Source organism: Manis javanica, chromosome 7 (assembly GCF_040802235.1).
Source record: "Manis javanica isolate MJ-LG chromosome 7, MJ_LKY, whole genome shotgun sequence".
In the NCBI taxonomy this organism is placed as follows: Eukaryota; Metazoa; Chordata; class Mammalia; order Pholidota; family Manidae; genus Manis; species Manis javanica.
The window spans coordinates 46,456,600-46,476,144 of record NC_133162.1 but is presented as its reverse complement, the minus strand read 5'-3'; the positions used below and the strand labels follow the sequence as shown (position 1 = coordinate 46,476,144).

Sequence of the window (19,545 nt, the reverse complement as noted above, 5' to 3'; positions counted from 1 at the left end):
ATAACTAATAAGAATATGGTAAGGAATGTCTGATGGTGGCTTAATGGTTTGGAATCCTGCCCAAGGCCACCTCCCTTTGTGCTATATGGTGTCTCACTGTACAGTCCTGTCCTCTTTCTCTGTCCTGCAAATCCACCCCAGCACATACTGGGCCTGAGAGATGTAACCATGTCAAGCTGGTTTACTCTCACGTGACCAAGAGGGACTTCTGTCAGAAACATCTCCCGGGTGGAAACAACACATGTATCCATCCGCAGATGAGTGGATAAACCAATGTGGCATATACATACAGTGGGATATCATTCAGCTGCCTGAGAGTGAAACACTGACACAGCTGCGGCATGGGTGAGCCTTTGAGGCTTTATGCAAGGTGAAATAAGCCATACACAAAAGGACAAATTCGCATCTTACTACGCTGATGGACAGTGACTGTAATGGGGGTTATGGAGGGACTTGGTGAAGGGGGGAACCTAGTAAACATAATGTTCCTCATGTAATTGTAGATTAATGATACCAAAAAAAAAAAAGGACAAATACTTTATGATTCCACTTACATGAAATATCTAGAATAGGCACATTCATAGAGACAGGAAGTGGAATGGTGGTTACCAGGGCCCAGGGGGAGGGGAAATAGGGAGTTATTGCTTAATTGTTATAGAACTTCTGTTTGGGATAATAGAACTGGAAATAGAGGTCATGGTCACACAACATTATGAATGTTCTTCAAGCCACTGAACTGTACACTTAGAAATGGTTACAATGGTAAATTTTATGTTACATATATTTTACTACAATTAAAAAAAGATCCCTTGGGGAGTAAGTGGAACTCTTCATAGTAGGTGTCTTGAGCTTACCTGGAAGCCACCCATGGTATGGGGTAGACCTCAGATATAGGGCTTTCTGAGTTGAAATCTTTTATTTTTAGTCTATGGCTAACAGTGCCATTTTTGAAAAAGGGTAAAGAATTAGAGAAAGATGAGTGGGGCTTTGTGCTTAATTCAGTACTCCATTCCCCCAAAGTTGAGAGCAGGGCTGCTTAAAGGTGGTTCCCCTAAGGCTGGGAAAGGGTTTCTTTTGCCTACTCTTCCAGACAGGGCAGTGTTTGGATGACTCCTGCTTTCTGGCCAAAAGCACAGTGGGAGGTGGGAGGAAGGTGGGCCAAAGCCGAGAAGTGGGCAAAGCATGGGGCCTTCTGGTAACACTTGAATCTGAAATGATCCCTGTTGTCCCCTTAAACAGAAAAGGGAGATTTCATTGCCCTGGATCTTGGCGGGTCTTTCTTTCGAATTCTGCGGGTGCAAGTGAATCATGAGAAAAACCAGAATGTTCACATGGAGTCTGAGATTTATGACACCCCGGAGAACATCGTGCAAGGCAGTGGAAGCCAGGTGGGTCCCTGCTCCCCTCCAGTCAGCCCCAGTGGCCTGGCATACCCAGTGGCCATAGGGTACCTCCAGGAACCAGTCCCCAAAGCTCTGGTGTCTTGAGCCCATGGAAGAAGTCCCTCATAGATGCGAGTGCAGAGGGACTCCTAGGTGGAAGGACGTGGCCGCCCGTGGAGGCCCCACTGTCTGGACAAACTGGTGGATGGGATGGGAGGGGCTGCTGGGGCTTGCACAGGGTGAAGAGGGAGGCCCAGCAGCTCTTTTGGGTAAATGCATTCATTCCCCAAGAATCCTGGGTGTTGGTTAACCAGCTCAGGTTTAGCAGGTGAGAATGCCCCTTCTTCCAAGTTACACGCCTCCTCACTAAAGGCCTAGACGCCCTAGGGAGTGGCTGTCACCTTGTGAGGCCACAGGAATTTGAGTTCACAGCCGTAGGGCTAATCTGCACTACTGGATTTAATAGTCTCCTAGGAGTCCTTGGCACAGAAAGCAAAGAGGCGTTGCTTGGGAAATCACCATCCTCTCCTCTCACACTTGGTACCCGAGGCCCATCCCTTTGAGGATGACCCCTCCACCCCCCGAGGGCTGCCTGCCTTAGTGGGCTGAGGAGCTGAGGGCAAGCTCAGAAGGGCCTGTCTGCCCCTCTCCTGCCCATCTGCTTGTGGTGGGTGGTGGGCTCCTAGCTCACTGAGGACCCTGTGATCAGGGTGTAGACAGCCTCCCATCTGGTGTTCTGGGTTCCATCAACCCGTCGGGTGTGGGAGCTCCTCCTTGCCCTCTCCTGGAGATGTCCTGCTCCCCCAGTGTGTAGCTTGCCTGCTGCGTCATGGCTGCTGTCCAGGATACTGATTCAGAGCTCGCCAAATATTTGCTTTAGGGAGGGTGTGTTCATGGCAAGGTTCATGACTAAGTTCTCCAGGACACTCGTTTGTTCTGGGCTGGACTTCGAGATGAGACCCAGGAGCCTTCTCCTCTTGACTCCTCTTTGTTCCTAAATTAATGTGGGTTTGACCTGGAGCAAGCTGTCTGCCTTTTCTTTGTCTGAGAAAAGGGCTAATGCCAGCTTTTAACCTGCTTCCAGGGGTTTGGGTTCAGAGCTTTCAGACCATGTCACAGCGAGCATTGAAGGTGACACTGTCACTAGGAAAGATGAAACACTTCTCGGTCAGCCACTGAAACTGGTGCTTCACTCATTGAATGGCCCTGCCTGGAGGTTCCCCCACTTATGCCTCATTCCTGGGCTGCAGAAATCGTCCTGCTCATCAGCTGTTTGCAGCAAGGCTGCCGGCTGGTAGGTCTCATCCTGCCCCATGGACGCCGTGTTGCTCCTTTCTGCAGGTGGCCAGCAGCCTCTCGTTGGCATCATGCTCTTCCCATTTGGCAACCAGTACTGACCTGTCACTCTCTGTTCCCCAGGTCCTTGGGTTGAGTCACCTTGTCTGCTGCTTTATCATCTGGACTCTCCCCCTGCACTGCGGGCATTCCTGTGGGCTTGGCCTGACCTTTTAGGGGCAGGGTTTATGGATGAAAGGGGAGCACACTTGCTACCTTCACTTCAACAGCAACTTTCTTCTTATTACTGCTGCCCCCAGGGCCTCCCTTCTCCATAACTCTGTCCTCATCTTCTCAGCCCAGGATCACTTTGTGTCCTGCTGTCTGTTTCTTCCCCTGCCCCTTTTAAGCAGTTTGCAAAGAGAAGATGGTGATGGGGATTATGTGGTATTATTACAACAAAAACTTACATAGTACTTGTATGTACGCAGCACTGATCTAAGTACTTTATATGGATTAATCATTTAATCACAACAACCACCCAATGGGGTAGGTGTTACTATCATTCCCATTTTATAGACAAGGAAATTGAGGCCCAGATCATAAGGAACCAGCCCCTTGAGTCACACAGCTCATAGGTGATAGAGCTGGGATTTGAACCCAGGCAGTCTGGCTTCAGATGTCACAGTTTTAGCAACATGGAATACTCTTAGACTGCTTTTTGTCTTTGTTTTATGTATGTATTTAAAGTTTTTTGACACTGAGGAAATGTGAAGGCTGTGGGCAAGGAAGAAGATCCAGGGGATGAAGCAAAGGATTGTTAATTGAAAAACAGGGGTGAAACAGGAACCTCCTTTCTTCCATAAGTTTTGTGTGAAGTTAAAATAAGTATTGGTGGCCCATTTTTCTGAGCTCTCTTACGGATCTACAGAGTGCTCTGATAAACCAAGGGCCCCATTTTGCACATGAAGCAACTCAGCCTCACAGACTATGAACGGTGCTAATTCTTAGAGTTGTGATTCTCATCTTCTGTGATGTGCAACAATTTTCAGTAGATTTTTAAACCTTGTATTTGAAATAATACTATGCTCACAGGAAGGTTTTAAGATAAACACAAACATTTCCTGCATATGCTCTTCCCCTGGATTCTCCGGTTGTTTTACTTGCTTTGTCCTTCTTTGGCTCTTTCCCTCCCCCTCTGCACACACACACACACACACACACACACACACACACACACACACATGCACACACAATATCCCAGAAGTTTCAATGCAGTTTTAAGCTTCAATAATTTTGGAAGCATAAATGCAATCTTGTTAAAGCATCATTTATTTAGTTTTGGGAATTTTGAATAATAAATGTTTAGGTATTTCTTGTAGTCATTGCCTGCCATTTTCAGTCAGAGAAACTGAGTCTCTGTGGTAGTGGTAGAGGATTTTAAAAATAAACGTGTTGGCAGGAAAAAAAATTCTTTAGGCTTTAAAATGTTGAGTTCAGAGGGGCTGGGTGACTTCCCCTCTCCCTGGTCACAGGCATTGGTTAGCCTGGGGGTAGCTTCCCTTCCAGAGCAGCTTCGTAGCCCTGGATTGGATTGTGGGCATTGCACAAACATGGTGTTTCATCCTCAACAAAGTACTTTGGGGTGGCTGTGTTTGGCTTGGACGTGGGGAACCAGTTACAGGTCCCCATCCATGCAAACTCACTTCCACAGCCTGAGCTCTCCCCGCCACTTCCTGCCGGCAGCCTGCCTTTTGCCGTCCAGCTCTCCTGAAGGCCACCAGGGAGCCTGCAGCTTCTGAGTGCCGATGATGTGGAGTGTGCAGATGGATTTAGTAATGGGTTTATCATCACTCAGAAATAGAGGTTGCGGGAAGCTTAGCCAGGCTTCTCTAGGGAAGGTGGTCATGTGTCCCCTCAGTCCGAGTCACCCGCTGCAGCCATAGCCTAGGTGGTAGTGACTCAGGGACAGAGGCTCCCAACTCAGAGCCGACAGGATCCCCTTTACCATGGCAGGAAAGTCAGGCTTTGGAGCTGAGTTAGCAGCATTCTGGGGAAAGATGGGGGTAGGGATATTGCCTTCCGGCCCCCTGTCCAGCGTACCACTGCAGGCAAAGCCTTCAGGGAGATGGCCTCGCCTGGGCACGCAGGCTGCGGTGGCTTCCTGTGGCTGTGTGGTTTGGCCCTGCCAGCACTGCCTTCTGGGCCTCAAGAAGCTCCGTGGCTGTGTCAGTCCCAAGAGTAAGGGAGGTCTAGTGTCATGACAGCCGTATGACAGAGACTGGAGTTACCTCGACTGTAGCATGGTTGCCCGAAGAGTATATACAGTTGGACTCAGAACAATGCAGGGGTTAGGAGTGCTGACCTCCCACACAGTCAGAAATCCATGTATAACTTTTGACTCCCCCAAAACTTAGCTACTAATAGCCTACTATTGACTGGAGTTTTACCAATAACATAAACAGTTGATCAACACATATTTTGTATGTTATATATATCATATGCTGTATTCTTATAGTAAAATAAGCTAGAGAGAATGTTTTTTTAAACTGTTGGAAACCTCCAAAAATTTTCCAATGAACTTATTTTAAAAATCCACATATAAGTGGACCTGTGCAGTTCAAACTCAGGTTGTTCATGAGTCATCTGTATATGCTTTGGTTACATTAGTAGAGCTAAGGAAAAGGTAGGTTCTTAATTCAGCTAAGCTCTTGTCTAGTTACAATTCATATGAAACATTATATCCAGTTCAAGGTATATTTTAGAGATGAGGGGGAGGAATTAGATCCAAAATAGAGGTGGCGAGATTTCCGCCATTGGTAGTGTTCACGCAGAGGCTAGGGGAAGTGTTCTGGGTTCTAGTGGACCATAAAGTACATGTCCCAGACAATATGTTGTGGAGCAGGCGAGCTTAAATTGCAACCCATGAAATAAATTGTGGTGTAGTCACACCATAGAATACTATGCAGAAGTGAGAACAAACAGTCTAGAAGGACGCACGACTTGCTTTGTCCTTCTTTGGCTCTTTCCCTCCCCCTCTGCACACACACACACACACACACACACACACACACACACATGCACACACAATATCCCAGAAGTTTCAATGCAGTTTTAAGCTTCAATAATTTTGGAAGCATAAATGCAATCTTGTTAAAGCATCATTTATTTAGTTTTGGGAATTTTGAATAATAAATGTTTAGGTATTTCTTGTAGTCATTGCCTGCCATTTTCAGTCAGAGAAACTGAGTCTCTGTGGTAGTGGTAGAGGATTTTAAAAATAAACGTGTTGGCAGGAAAAAAAATTCTTTAGGCTTTAAAATGTTGAGTTCAGAGGGGCTGGGTGACTTCCCCTCTCCCTGGTCACAGGCATTGGTTAGCCTGGGGGTAGCTTCCCTTCCAGAGCAGCTTCGTAGCCCTGGATTGGATTGTGGGCATTGCACAAACATGGTGTTTCATCCTCAACAAAGTACTTTGGGGTATACCCTCATATACACAGTATAGAGTGAAAGAAGGCAGACACCAAAGAGGGCACATTGTCATTCTATTTATACACAGTAGACAGACTGACGACACTAATCAAGAGTGTTAAAAGTCAGAGAGGCTGGCGATCGCCCTTGAGGGGTTGGTGGCAATGGTAGTGACTTCGGGGGGGCCCACCGGGTGTCTGGTGCTGATAACATTGTGTTTTGTGATCACATCAGGTGCTGTTGACATGGGTGGGTGCAGCTTCTGTGAACCCAGTGACCTCTACACTTAGGATTGTGAGGTCTTTGGTGTGTGCATGCATATTGTACTTCAGTAAAAAAAGTGAAAATATGATTGTTTGAAGATTGTTAAATCACTCAGTGGGCTGAAGACTGTGGAACTGCTCATGGAACTTCTGAAATTGCAGAGAGAGAGGGAGACAGAGAGAGAGATATAGCAAAGGGGCCAGACAGCCCTCCCCAAAGGCCTCTGGAGACCCAGAGAGGCCTGTCTTAGGGAGGGATGAACTGATTCTCCATTATTTAAAAATTTCCTCAATACCCAGATAATACACCTTAATGTCCACTGAGGGGCCAGTTCTGTTTGCAGGGTTTGAAATGCTTCCTAAGCTGTGCTGGCCCAGAGGGCAGGCTCTTTTTGAGGGAGTCTTCTCTAGCGTTCACACCCAGCATGAATTTTCAAGCCCAGCAGCTGTGGGATGGGCAGCTGGGGTGGACCTGCTCCTTTCTGCATGTCTGGGAGGGAATCATTCACATTTTTCCCTAAAATGCCCAGTCGCCTTGTCCCTTCTGACTGCTCTCTTGTGCTTCCTCCAGCTTTTTGATCATGTTGCCGAGTGCCTGGGAGACTTCATGGAGAAAAAGAAAATCAAGGACAAGAAATTGCCTGTGGGATTCACATTTTCTTTCCCTTGTCGGCAATCCAAGATAGATGAGGTAAGGACATTCTGGAGTATCAAGCTGTACAGAAGCCCCAGAGTGGAAAAACTAACGAACCCTCTTCCTCACTGCTGCTCCCTTCTGCTTACAGGATGGCCTTGCATGTCTTTTTTTTGGAACATTTTTGGGAATTAATACAAGGACATGAAATTGTGTGTATTGTTCGATGACTTTAGTTATTTATATATTTTTGGAGCCAAAATCATGATATTTGTATCCATCAGGTAGAAAGAAGTGTTATTACTAAGCTCGTGCTCATGACTAGCCTGCTGGTCTGCAGGGTAGTAACATCAGGGCATGTGGCACCCCCCACACTTCTGGGTAGCATCCCTGTGCCTCTTTATCAGTAGGCTAAGTGCCCTCTCCTGAGCACCGCTTCATGTGCTGGAGCCCGTATACCTGTATGACTTGTGCAGCCATGTAAAGTTAGAGCAAGAAGGGGCTTGACAGCTCCCAGCAGGCCAAGGCCCTCATTCCACAGATGGACAGTGAGGCCTTCCAAGGTCAGAGAGCTTATTAATGGCAGTTCTAGGATCAGAATCCCAGGCTCCGCTTCCCACCCAGTAGGCCCCTACCTGCCCCACCCTACCTCCCTCCCCCGACACACACATGCATACACACAAGGGTCTCTGAGGTGCTCCATTCGGGAGGGCTGTGGCCAGTCCAGACCCTGTCTGCTATCTGCCATTGCTGCACCTCCAAGGTGTCAGATCACTTTGGCTTTCAGGGCTTCTCCCCAAACCTTTCACAAAGCCTGTTGTTGGTACTGTTTCTCTTGGCTTTTGAGAACCGAGACATGACAGTCACACTCCCTGGGCAGGGAAAGTGTGGGAGAGCCCATCCCACCAGGTGGGAGAGGGCCTGGGAATGACATGGCTGTGTTCGCTGTGCTCATTCATTTATTAGCGGCTGCTGACCGACCTCTGTCCCTGCACAGGCCAGGCTAGGCCCTGGGTGAGGACAGCCGTGAGCAGCCGTGCCTGCCCACTGAAAGGTGCAGCCTTCAGGAAGGCCTTGCCGAGGCAGGGAAGGAGTGTTCTCAGGAGCATCAGAGCCCAGCAGAGTGGAGCAGACGTGCCTGGCAGAGAGGCTTGCAGGCAGATAGGAGCCGAAGGCAGGGCCCCACCTTCAGGCCTTGACCCACATCTGGGGAGGGCTTCCTAGGTCTGGCCGTGCTACCTGTTGGGAAGCCAGTGGATTACAGGCCCTAATTACCCATCCAGGGAGCCTGTGACCACTCCTCAAGACTGCCTGGGAACTTCAAGATTATCTAAATATAGGTCAACTACCTTATTCCACAGATGAGCAAAGTGGCGTTAGGGGAACTGCCCGCAAGAGAATGGGCATAATCTTACGATTTCCAACCCCATGTTCTTTCTACAACACCATGTTCTCAGAGGTTTTGTGGTGGTGGTTGTGGGGGGGAGAGCCTGAGGGAAAGAAAACTGAGTATCCATGGGCTTTTGGAATGCTGGCTTAGCTGCAGGTTGCTGCTGAGCAAAGAACCCCACATTCTCCCAAGTGTTCTCCCTTCCTGGTGCACCTGGCAGGCTGTGTGGCTTTCACAGCTAGTGAGGAGGCTCCATGCAGACACGCTCCCTCCTCTCCCTGTGTCATCCCTGGAGGCCTGTGAGGTCTGGACAACAGCTCTTCCTGACCCTGCCACCTTTATAGTGACTTTCTCCATTCCATGGAAAATGGTCAAGTATAACAATTATTCTTCTTTTCTACTATCTTTGATTTTCAAGGAAAAAAATACAAAAACAATATGTAAAACTATGAAATAACATAAAGATGTAAGCAAAAAGTAAAATTCCTACCCTTCTACATTCCCAAGTGAAAACCATTGGATGTCTGTCCTTTTTGATGTTTCTCCATTAATATACAAACAGAAACGGGTCATGTTGTCTAAGTAGTGGACTTGCTGCTTACAAATGGAGGTAAAGTTCCAAAGTTTGGGAAGAGGCATAAATCATACATAGTCAATACCCTTAAATTTCTAGGACCTGACTTTTGAAGTTCAGTAGCCAAGAAGTATCTTAGCATTTTATTTCTCTCCCCAATTTGGCTCTAACTTTGTGTCCTTGGGGCAGTGGAAGCCGAGGTCTGGTTTGAAAGTAGGGAAGAACAATCAGGTAATAACAGGATTTCTCTTGTTCTCTATTTAAATGAAGTCTGGCAACGCAGCTGACATGCAGTCAGGTCTACATGCTCTGTGACACTGTGGTGCTGGCCAGCCTTTTGCTGTATTTCAGTGGGAGCTGCAGGTTTTTTCCCATGGTGGCTCCCAGGGAAATCTGTCATGTGGGTGGCTGAACAGGAAATGGGACAAAGTCTGGCTCTGTTACCCAGTGTGGTCTGGAGTGAGCAACTTGTCCCCTCTGGGCTTCTGCTTTGTCACTGCCCTTGAGCAGTCTCCCCAGGGACCTGGGGGTTCTGGAGGCCTCCCAGCCCTTGTCTGACTCCACTTGTTCTCTCCTTGGCAGGCCATCCTGATCACTTGGACAAAGAAATTTAAAGCAAGTGGAGTGGAGGGAGCAGATGTGGTGAAGCTGCTCAGCAAAGCCATCAAAAAGCGTGGGGTAACTTCTCCTGGGCCACCTGCCTGAGCCATTTGGAGGTGGGGGAGCGTGGGGAAAAAGGCTATGTTCTCAAACAGAGCAAGGTCCTTTGCGGGGGCAAAAGTACATAGCCTGAGGCATCACACGGGGCATCTTGAAGACCCCGGCAGGTGAATGGTGAGGTTCCACAGTCCAGAGGTCGGGTGGTTCCAAGTATAGCTGCCCAAAGGAGCCCAACCCAGAGGACAGCTGGGCTGTGCAGGAGACCGGCGTTGCCAGTGCAGCCTGCCATGGTAGAACAAGGGGCTCGTGGATGTAGTGGGGTGGTTTGCAGAGGGCTGTGGCTCTGTGAGTGAAACTCTGCAATCTTAAGCCAGATGCTTCAGGGGACTGTGCAGTTCCTGTAATTTAATCACCAGGCTCTGATCCAGTTCTCTGAGTGGCCGCAGTAATGAAAGCTGCACCACTAGCACCAGAGGTGCCGGGAAACAGGAGCTCTCCTGCCATGTTCTCTTTACTGCTGGTGATCTCTGTCCCCTCCTGCGAGTGGACAGTGACACCCTTTGTCCCTGCCCAGGACTATGACGCCAGCATTGTGGCTGTGGTGAATGACACAGTGGGGACCATGATGACATGTGCATATGACGACCAACAGTGTGAAGTTGGCCTCATCATTGGTAACGTGCCCCCCACCCCGTCCTTGTCCCTTCCTTCAGCTGGTGTTTCTATAAGGCACTGCGTCCTCCTGCATGGTTTTATGTGGCCACAGCTTCTGATCTGTCTCTTCAAGGCACTGGCACGAATGCTTGCTATATGGAGGAACTGAGATACATAGACCTGGTGGAGGGCGACGAGGGGAGGATGTGCATCAACACGGAGTGGGGGGCCTTTGGGGACGACGGAGCCCTGGAAGACATCCGCACCGAGTTTGACCGGGAGATAGACCGGGGGTCTCTCAACCCCGGAAAACAGCTGTGAGTCCCTTTTCTTCCTTTTCACTTAACATTTTCTTGCTCGTTGCATATATGACTTAGGGGACACTTAATGAAAGGTTTGGGCTGGGAGATGAAAGGGGCAGAAAGCCAGGTGATCACAGACGAGCAAGCCCATCAAGTCTGCATTACCCGTCACTCCTTCTCTGGATAGGTACACACCTGCGGCTTCTACAGCTGTAGAAGCACATTTGCAATGATTGCTCTTGTTTAATGACATGATGGCTGTGTCTTTGTGAAAACTTGGAAACTAAATGCATAGAAGCATTAGTATAAAGCTAAGGTTTAAAAACATTTCCATATATTGTAGTCACCAGTGTTGCCTCTCAGGGTGAGAGAGGCCATGTGGTCCGTGGGGCATCTGCAGAGCAAGGGAGAGTGTGTCTGTTCACTCAGCACATGTTTCCTGTGCACCTACTACATGCCAGCTCTGTGCTAGGCTCTGAGGATACAAAGCAGCATCTTCGCTTCAAAGATTTAAGATGTATTTGGTGAGGTAAGTCACACATGCGAAGGAGTAGGTGAGAGAACCATATGAGTCATACAGATTTTAGGGAGATGGGAGAATGAAGAAACTTCTTCTATTAGTGTACAGACAGATGGGTCAGAGTTGATAAAGAACATCAGGTTTATTGGGCAAGTTGTTTGGGCTTTGGAGAGGTCGTGGCTGTGGAAGTATGAGTAGCATTGTGCAGGGCAGTGTGGGTGTTGCCTCATTGGAGCTACTTACTTCCTGAAGCACATTCTCAGGTTCCTCTGTGATGTTAGCATGCTGCTAGCTCTCTCATCGGCCTCCCAGTAGCCTTATCCGGGAACTGGACCGCATCAGCGTGCTGAGAGACGTTCACTGACCCTGTTGGCTTAACAGCCCTTATCCTATGCCAGAGAGAAACGGGAGCATTTTGAAACCTGTCATCCAAAAGATCTAGATATCCCAGGCTGAACAATTGGGCTATCCACCTGAATTAATGGAATTGCATTACTGGCCTGTGCCCCTCCACTGGGGTGGTGGTAGTCAATGGACTAGGTTTCTCAGTGAGAGAGTCCCAAGTTCTTAGAACTAGACTTGAATATCTACTTTGCTTCCTGCGACTAGGGCAGCAGCTTGGTGAGTAAGGGCCCCAGTGCCAAAGCACTGACAGCCAAAGGGTTTTCCCCTCCCCAGTCCATTGACCTAACTTCTAATTTTAAAGTCTGGTCCCAGCTGGCATGAGGCTATTTCACAAGCCTGTTTATATGTTTCATGGGAGATCTGTGGATGTGCTTGATTACAGAGCTCCCTGAGGCACCTCAGGAAGTGTTCTGTAATATGTAGCATAGGCACCATAGTGCATCTCTGAAATCCTCAGATCTCCACATTCCCAAGCATATATGACCCCAAGGGTTTCAGATAAGAGATTGTGTACTTGTAGTTACTATCAATCACTTAATCAGAAGTTGCCCTTCTCAGCAGAGCAGGTGGTGCAGTTACTTGTGGTAAGAGAGCAGTATGGCCTAGGTGTCTTGTATCCTTAGCCCCAGTGTGAAAACCCTGTGCCAGTTCGGTGAAAACCTAGATTTCTCTGACATCCATTTTGACATATTTCTGAATTTTTCAGAAGGGCTGACCTGTATCCCCAGGCTGAACTGTGAACTGGGCTCACAGTTAGTTTGCAATAAACATTTTTGGAATGGAATGAGGGATGGATATGTGGATAGTTGGATGGGGGGTTATGGGAATGGGAGGTAGATGTAGGATGGGTGGTGGATGGGAGGTGGGAAGTGGCTGGGTGGAAAAACAGGTGACTGAACGATAGCATAAAATGGTGGGGTGAAGCCCATCTTCTCCAGTAGGCTTCCCTGCTTACTGATCACCATAGGTCAGGTCTTGTGAACAATGCCAAAGAGATGACAAATTCTTGAATTGCGTCACATATTCCTGGAAATAGGCAACTGGTCAGAGAGTTTTTTGCCAAAGCAAATTTTTGCTCTTCTCCCAGGCCTGAGTTTTTGGGTCTTCGCTTTGTCTTCTGTGCAGTGCCATGTTCTTCAAAGCCATTTTATCCTCACTGTGCCAGGGAAAGGTGTTTGTTAATTTAATTGATGAAGAAATGAATCCACTGCGACAATTTGATAGAACAAAAGTGGCCCAAGACTGTTGATGTTTAATCTGGCTTAAGGTTGGGGTTTTCTGCCCTGTTGAAAGTTTGAGTTTTTCAGCGTGAGCTTTCAAAAAGTGTCTTCAAGAGGTATCCAATCATTTATGGACAAAAATCACCAGGGATGTTCTGGAGGAGTGGCTTTTCATTCCTGACTGCACACTGGAATTACATGGGGGCCTTTGAAAACTATCCTGCTGCGCAGGCGTCCCTCACCCACCCTCCTCCCTTCCCAGGCCTGATTCAGTTGGCCCGGGCTGGGACCTGGCCTCAGGAGCCTAAAAGCTTCCCAACTGATTACACTTTTTAACCAGGCCTGAAAACATAGGTGTATTAGATTTGTGCAAAGCCTCTTGGTGCCCAGGTGGGCGCTAGACCACCACACCTCCATTCATTCATTTTGATTGAGGCTTATGTTTACAGAGTTTACAGGCTGTGTGGGCACCTCCACTGGGAGTGGAGGGTATTTCCTTATCTGTGATATGGAGGTAATGATAGTGTCTGCCTCATAGGGTGGCAGTGAGGATGAAATAAGTTAATACATGTGAAGCACTTAGTTAACTGTGAGACACCTAACAGGGCCATAGCTCATTACTAGCCAGACACTGCAGCCCTTTACTTGTATTAACCCATGTCCTCCATACAGCAGCCTTGTAAGTAGGGCTGTGCCATCATCCTGATTATCTAGGCGGGGAAACCAAGGCCCAGAGAGCTGAGTAGCACAGCCACTGCAGAGCCAGGGCTATGCCCAGGCAGTCCAGCTCCTGCCTATTCTGAGATTCCAGCTCAGGGCTGCACAGAGCCTGTTCCCACAGGTGCTTGGGGCAGCACCTGGGCAGCTAGGACGCAGAAAGGTACTCTTCTGCCAGGGATCCTCAACACAGCCATGGCTGGAGTGGTTCTGTCTGGTCCTGTCAGGAGCGGGAACAATGAGAACTGTGTTTCTCTGCGCCCTGTGTTGAAGAGGGAGGGCTGGGTGCTCAGGTCCCAGCAGCATCCCTGGCTCCTAGGCCCAGCTCTGAATGGACAGACCGTTTTGCTCTGTTGTCACAGCAGCCTCTGAGGAGAGGCTGGCCACTGGATGTGGGCCTACCACTTTGGTCTGTCCTGCTCAGGGCTTCCTCTTGGCCCCTGCTCAGCCAGGATTGGGCCTAAGTCTGGCTTAGCTATTGCATCAAGCCCCAGTTTGCAGGCCTCTGCCCTGCAGCGCTGGGCTCACCATGGCTGCGGCAGTGCACACCACATCTCCCAGGGGAGGTGAGAGAGCAGATCCACTCCCTGATTGAGCAGTGGCTGGATGTGACCAGAGCAGTGGGATGAGCCGATTGGCTTTTAGCTGCTTAGAGCCCTCCCACGGAGTTTAGTGTCAGCCCAGTGCTTTCCAGCCCTAAAGCAAGTTTTCGGTCCTTTTGGCTAGAGGAGAGCATGGCTGTCAGGGAGGTGGCCAGTGACAGGTCTCCTGGGGAATGGCTGCATCTCAGCCCCGTCATCTACTCAACCTTCCCTCGGAGAAGGCATTTACCTTTTCTTAGCTGGGAAATGGAGAGACTACTTCTGGGCCACCCCCAACTCACAGGGCTTGGGGATCACCCTGCGAGCATGATGGAGATGAAGGCACTAAAAAGTATAGTGTATAGTATTGTAGATTATCATATTCTGCTTATTTCTATCTGGGGGCCTTCTTGTCATCCCCAATCTAAATCCTAACATTTTCCCTGCCCTGGGGCAGCGTTCCCTGCCTGCCCCTGACCCTGTCCCATGATGCTCACCTCCTGTTGCCCACCCTGGGGGTCTGGATGACACCTACCCCCTCTTCACCCAACCCCTTGCTATCTCATCATCATCGAACCAAACAAGTGCATGGTGTTTCCTGCCAGTGAGACTGAGCTTGTGGGGGAGAGGGGGTAACTTCCCTTCCTGTGTGTCTGCTCCAATCCTTGTGAGCTGCCCAGAGGTGGGCATGTAAGAAGGAACTGACCAGTGCCTGGGCACTTTTCTCCTGCAGGTTTGAGAAGATGGTCAGTGGCATGTACCTGGGGGAGCTGGTTCGACTGATCCTGGTCAAGATGGCCAAGGAAGGCCTCTTATTTGAAGGGCGGATCACCCCAGAGCTACTCACGAGAGGAAAGTTTAACACCAGTGATGTGTCAGCCATTGAAAAGTAGGTGCTGCCCCTTGAGGCTTTCTGGGGGTGGGGCAGAGCAGAGCAATGGGTCCCTCGTTACCATGTGAGTCCTGGTCGGGTGGGCTCGTCCCTCAGGAGTGTCAGGCCTTTCTGAGTCAGTCTTCCCTCTCTCACTGACCCAACCTGCACTGGTCTCCCTGCAGGTACCTGGTGGCAGCGCATTAAAGAACATTTTAGTTCGCAGCAAATACTTCCTGGATGATTTATTACAAAAGCAGCCTCTTCTCCTTCACACCCCCTGCAACCCAACACACACACAGGGTGAGATTAGAGGCCAGGAAGCAGATGATCCTAGTGGTGAACAAGGAACTGACTGAGCCTGGGGCCTGGGCCTGGAAACTCCCCCTTGGGATTTCAGGACCTTCTCTGGACTGTGTTCCTGGGAACCTTAATGACCTTGAGATAATTAGGTGTTCTCTGAAGAAAGGGTTCTGTGGCCAGTAGGATTGGGAAATACTGCATATTTATCCTCCATTTAGAGATTGAAGTATTCATTATTATGTTAAGGAAAACCCAGTTCACTCTACTTAACACATCATTTCCCAAACTTTTTGTGCCTGAATCACCCTTCCCACTGCCCTTTACCCCCCCACACAGAAAGTTAACACCTGCTAACAGTCAGAAGAAGTGTTCCCTGGCGTAACCAGTGTTGAGACACACTGGTTAACAGATGAGACAGGGCAGATAGATATAGAAGGACAGAGTCCAGCCAGCAGCCTTTTAGCCTCAACTTAAGAAACACAGACTTCTCTGCTTTGACTGTTATTTGTGGTCCCTCACCCTGAGAGGGAAGGTGAACATGATTCTATTGGCAGTGTGACATAGTTGGGTACCTCCAATTCTAAGGGACTCCTGTCTTGTGACTGGCTTCCATGTGCCACCAGGTTCTCTAAAGATACAGCTAGCTTGCTGCTGGAAATGCCCTTTCAATCTCCGCATGAAGCAGTCATTCCCAGCACCCCTGCTGTGGTCCTGGAAATGCAGATAACGCAGGGGCTCCATAGCTCTGGCTCCTGGGAGAAGATGCGCATTAGCTGTCTTTGTGGTTAGAGAAGGAGGCTGACAGAAGTGGAAAGGAGTTGCCTGGACTTAACACTTCTGTCACATCCACATGCTGGCATTTGTCCTATGATCATGCTCCTTTGGGAGCGGTCGGGGCAGTCACAGAAGCAGGGAGCCACACTACTGAGTTACTGACCGTCTCTCTTCTCAAGCCTCCTGCTCAGCTGCTGGGAGAAGAGGAACAGGAGGCTCACAGCTTGTCTTCAAAGTCATTGACAAAGTCAGGAAATGCCTGCCTTCCTCCTGGTTTGTTCCTGAGTTGTCTGTTGGTTTACCGAGAAAGAAAAATCCTCCTGAACTACTTCTAATAAAGCCTATCTCAGAAAAATCTGAACATCCTACTGGGGCAGATGTTGGAAACATTATCATTAAGATTAGAAGCAAGGCAGTATCACCCATTTCTATTAAACATTATCCTGGAGTTTTGGCCAGTGCTTAAAAGAAAAAGAAAAAGGAAAAGGAAATTAGAGACATAAGAATCAAAATAAGAGGAAGTAAAAACTGTCATTATTTGCAGATGGTAATTGGATAGAACACCAAAAAATGTCTAGACAAATGAATAGAGTAATGAGAGGTTAGAAGTTGTCTGGAGAAAAGATACAGAAGTCAGCTGTATTGCTATGTATTGACAATTAAAATATCTACATATTTTTAAAATAAACCTTTTATTTTTAGGATATTTCTAGATTTGTGGGAAAATTGCAAAGATAGCACAGGGTTCCCACATATCCTTGACCCAATTTCCCCTATTATTAACATCTTACATGATTACTTAGGCACATGAAGAGAAAAAAATACAAGAAAAAAATGTGTTTCTTTTTCCTAAGGACACCATCTATAATAGTAACAAAACTATAAAGTACCTTGGAATGAATCCAACAAAAGATACAGAAAACACTTAAGCAGAAAATTAAAATTTGACTAGAAAACATCAAGGAGGGATATGTAAGCCTTCCAGGGCAATTCATAGATGGCCAGAACAGGAGATCCCAGGCCTCCTGAGCACTGAGCCCTGGGGTGGAGGCAGCCAGAGCCACGCGGTTCTACCTCTCTGGGTGCCTGGCGTGTCAGCCCATCAGAGTCCAGTTCTTTCTCCTGCTCCCCTTCTCATGCTCTTCTCAGGCGTTTGACTGTCTTGAATCCCAGGCCATACACACAAGGTGACCTTCAGACCTTTCTAGGGCCTCCGAGCCTCAGTGCTTTGCTCTGCCTGGTGTGGTCCTTACTCATAATTATTGGCCTCTAACCCCATAGGAATAAGGAAGGCCTTCACAATGCCAAAGAAATCCTGACCCGCCTGGGAGTCGAGCCATCTAATGATGACTGCATTGCCGTCCAGCATGTGTGCACCATTGTGTCATTTCGTTCTGCCAACCTGGTGGCTGCAACGCTGGGCGCCATCTTGAACCGCCTTCGAGATAACAAGGGCATACGCAGGCTGCGGACCACGGTTGGTGTCGACGGGTCTCTGTACAAGACGCACCCACAGTGAGTCTGCCCTTTGCTATCATTGGTGCTCAGTACCTGTCTGGGCTCAGGACTTTCTCCAGAGGTCAGACTCTGGCACTCAGTGAAGGTTTTTGACAGATAAGACAACACCGATTTCTGGGCAGAAAGGTCAGAGCTGCCCACTTGGGAAGTATCTGGCCCTCAGCTGATCTCACTAGTGTTGCTGTTGCTCTGCATGCTGTCATCTCTCCTCTTTTTGTAAGTCTTATTGGAGATTCTGTAGCTCCCAGGATGCTGGGTGGAATGTGTCTGTATCTTAAATTCTCTTGCATGTCTGCATTTCATCAGAATCCTTCATCTGTACTATAGCTGGGGGCACAGTTGCAGTGCCTATATTCTTGTTTTAGAAGCTCCAGTGAAAGTCCCCCAAACCCTAAGACTTTACCTTTTTTTTTTTTTTTTTATGAGAGGGCATCTCCCATATTTATTGATCAAATGGTTGTTAACAACAATAAAGTTCTGTATAGGGGACTCAATGTTCAATGCACAATCATTAATCCACCCCAAGCCTAATTCTCATCAGTCTCCAATCTTCTGAAGCATAGCGAACAAGTTCTTATATGGTGAACAAATTCTTACATAGTGAATAAGTTCTTACATGGTGAACAGTGCAAGGGCATTCATCACAGAAACTTTCGGTTTTGATCACACATTATGAACTATAAGCAATCAGGTCAAATATGAATATTCGATTGATTTTTATACTTGATTTATATGTGGATCCCACATTTCTCCCTTATTATTATTATTAATTTTTTTAAAAAATGCTGAAGTGGTAGGTAGATGCAAGATAAAGGTAGAAAACATAGTTTAGTGTTGTAAGGGAGCAAATGTAGATGATCAGGTGTGTGCCTGTAGACTATGTGTTAATCCAAGCTAGACAAGGGCAACAAAACATCCACGGATGCAGAAGATTTCTCTCAAAACAGGGGGGGTGAGGTTCTAAGCCTCACCTCTGTTGGTCCCCAATTTCTCACCTGATGGCCCCCCTGCGACTGTGCCTGTCTTAGGTTGTTCCTCCCTTGAGGAATCTTACCTGTCTCTGGCTAACCAGTCATCTTCCGGGGCCATACAGGGAAATGTAAAGTTGGTAAGGACTTTACCTTTTTAAATGGGCAACCTGTTGATGCTTTGCATCTGAGAGCCAGAGGGAGGTGACAGGGATCAGCGGTCTCCCTGATGACAGGGACTCATCGCCATGCTGCTCTCTGGTCTGTTGGGTGCCGTAGCTTCAAGAGCCTTCTGTGGCCACTAAGAGCATGGCTTGTACCATTTTGTGAATTCTAAAGGCGAATTCTAAGTCTTTATATACTAAGTTTTTGTAACTGCCTGTGACATTTTTTGTGTGGGACCTCAGATATTTCTCCATTGTCTATATAGTGTATATGAGGTGGCCTTGCAGACACTCTACCTTCACACCCAGTTTGAGTGACAACTAAAAAATTAAACACACCTTGTGTGTGACTTAAATTGAAATCGTTCTGTTGCTGAGGTGATAGGGTTTAAGCTAGTTAGATGCTGTTAACTGCCAGGTTTATAATTTTATTTCTTTGTTTTCTTAAGGTACTTATAAAATTCTTGATAGTGAAACAAGCCATCTTTTGGTGAGGGGTGAATTTCTTGGCAAATTTGGAAATTAGGGATTTGCAACATCGCATTCAAATTTTTGGTAATTGTAAAATTTACCTCCTGAACCATTTCTGAGTGTACAGTTCAGTTGTGTGAAGTGTGTTCATGCGGTTCTGCCATCACCACCACCAGCTGTCTCTAGAACTCTTCATCTACTACATCATCACATTTAAAAAAATTAACTGCTTGTTTATTTTAGAAATAATATATATTTAGTATAGAAATCTTAGGTAGTTCAAAAAATTACAGAGAAGTCATTTTTAACCTCCCCTCCCCCCAGTTGATATTATGGGATTCCAGTGGCCGCATTTCCTTTGGCAGGCAGCCTTCCATGCTTACAACAGACCGTAAGTATTGAGAAGGTTCTGTGTCTCACTGAATCCTG

At 47.7% G+C, this 19,545-nt stretch overlaps 1 protein-coding gene across 4 annotated transcripts in view; it reads left to right on the top strand.

The window, feature by feature from the left end:
• HK1 (hexokinase 1) overlaps positions 1-19,545 on the top strand; it is a 76,927-nt gene that overhangs the window by 40,513 nt on the left and 16,869 nt on the right. For 3 of the 4 annotated variants that reach the window (XM_073240932.1, XM_073240931.1, XM_073240933.1), the window contains exons 3-9: positions 1,240-1,388; positions 6,962-7,081; positions 9,571-9,666; positions 10,223-10,322; positions 10,436-10,619; positions 14,781-14,936; positions 17,277-17,510. In XM_073240932.1, the coding sequence (XP_073097033.1) occupies positions 1,240-1,388; positions 6,962-7,081; positions 9,571-9,666; positions 10,223-10,322; positions 10,436-10,619; positions 14,781-14,936; positions 17,277-17,510 (1,039 nt within the window). The remainder of the gene's footprint in view (positions 1-1,239; positions 1,389-6,961; positions 7,082-9,570; positions 9,667-10,222; positions 10,323-10,435; positions 10,620-14,780; positions 14,937-17,276; positions 17,511-19,545) is intronic. The other variant, XM_073240934.1, reaches the window with a different exon arrangement.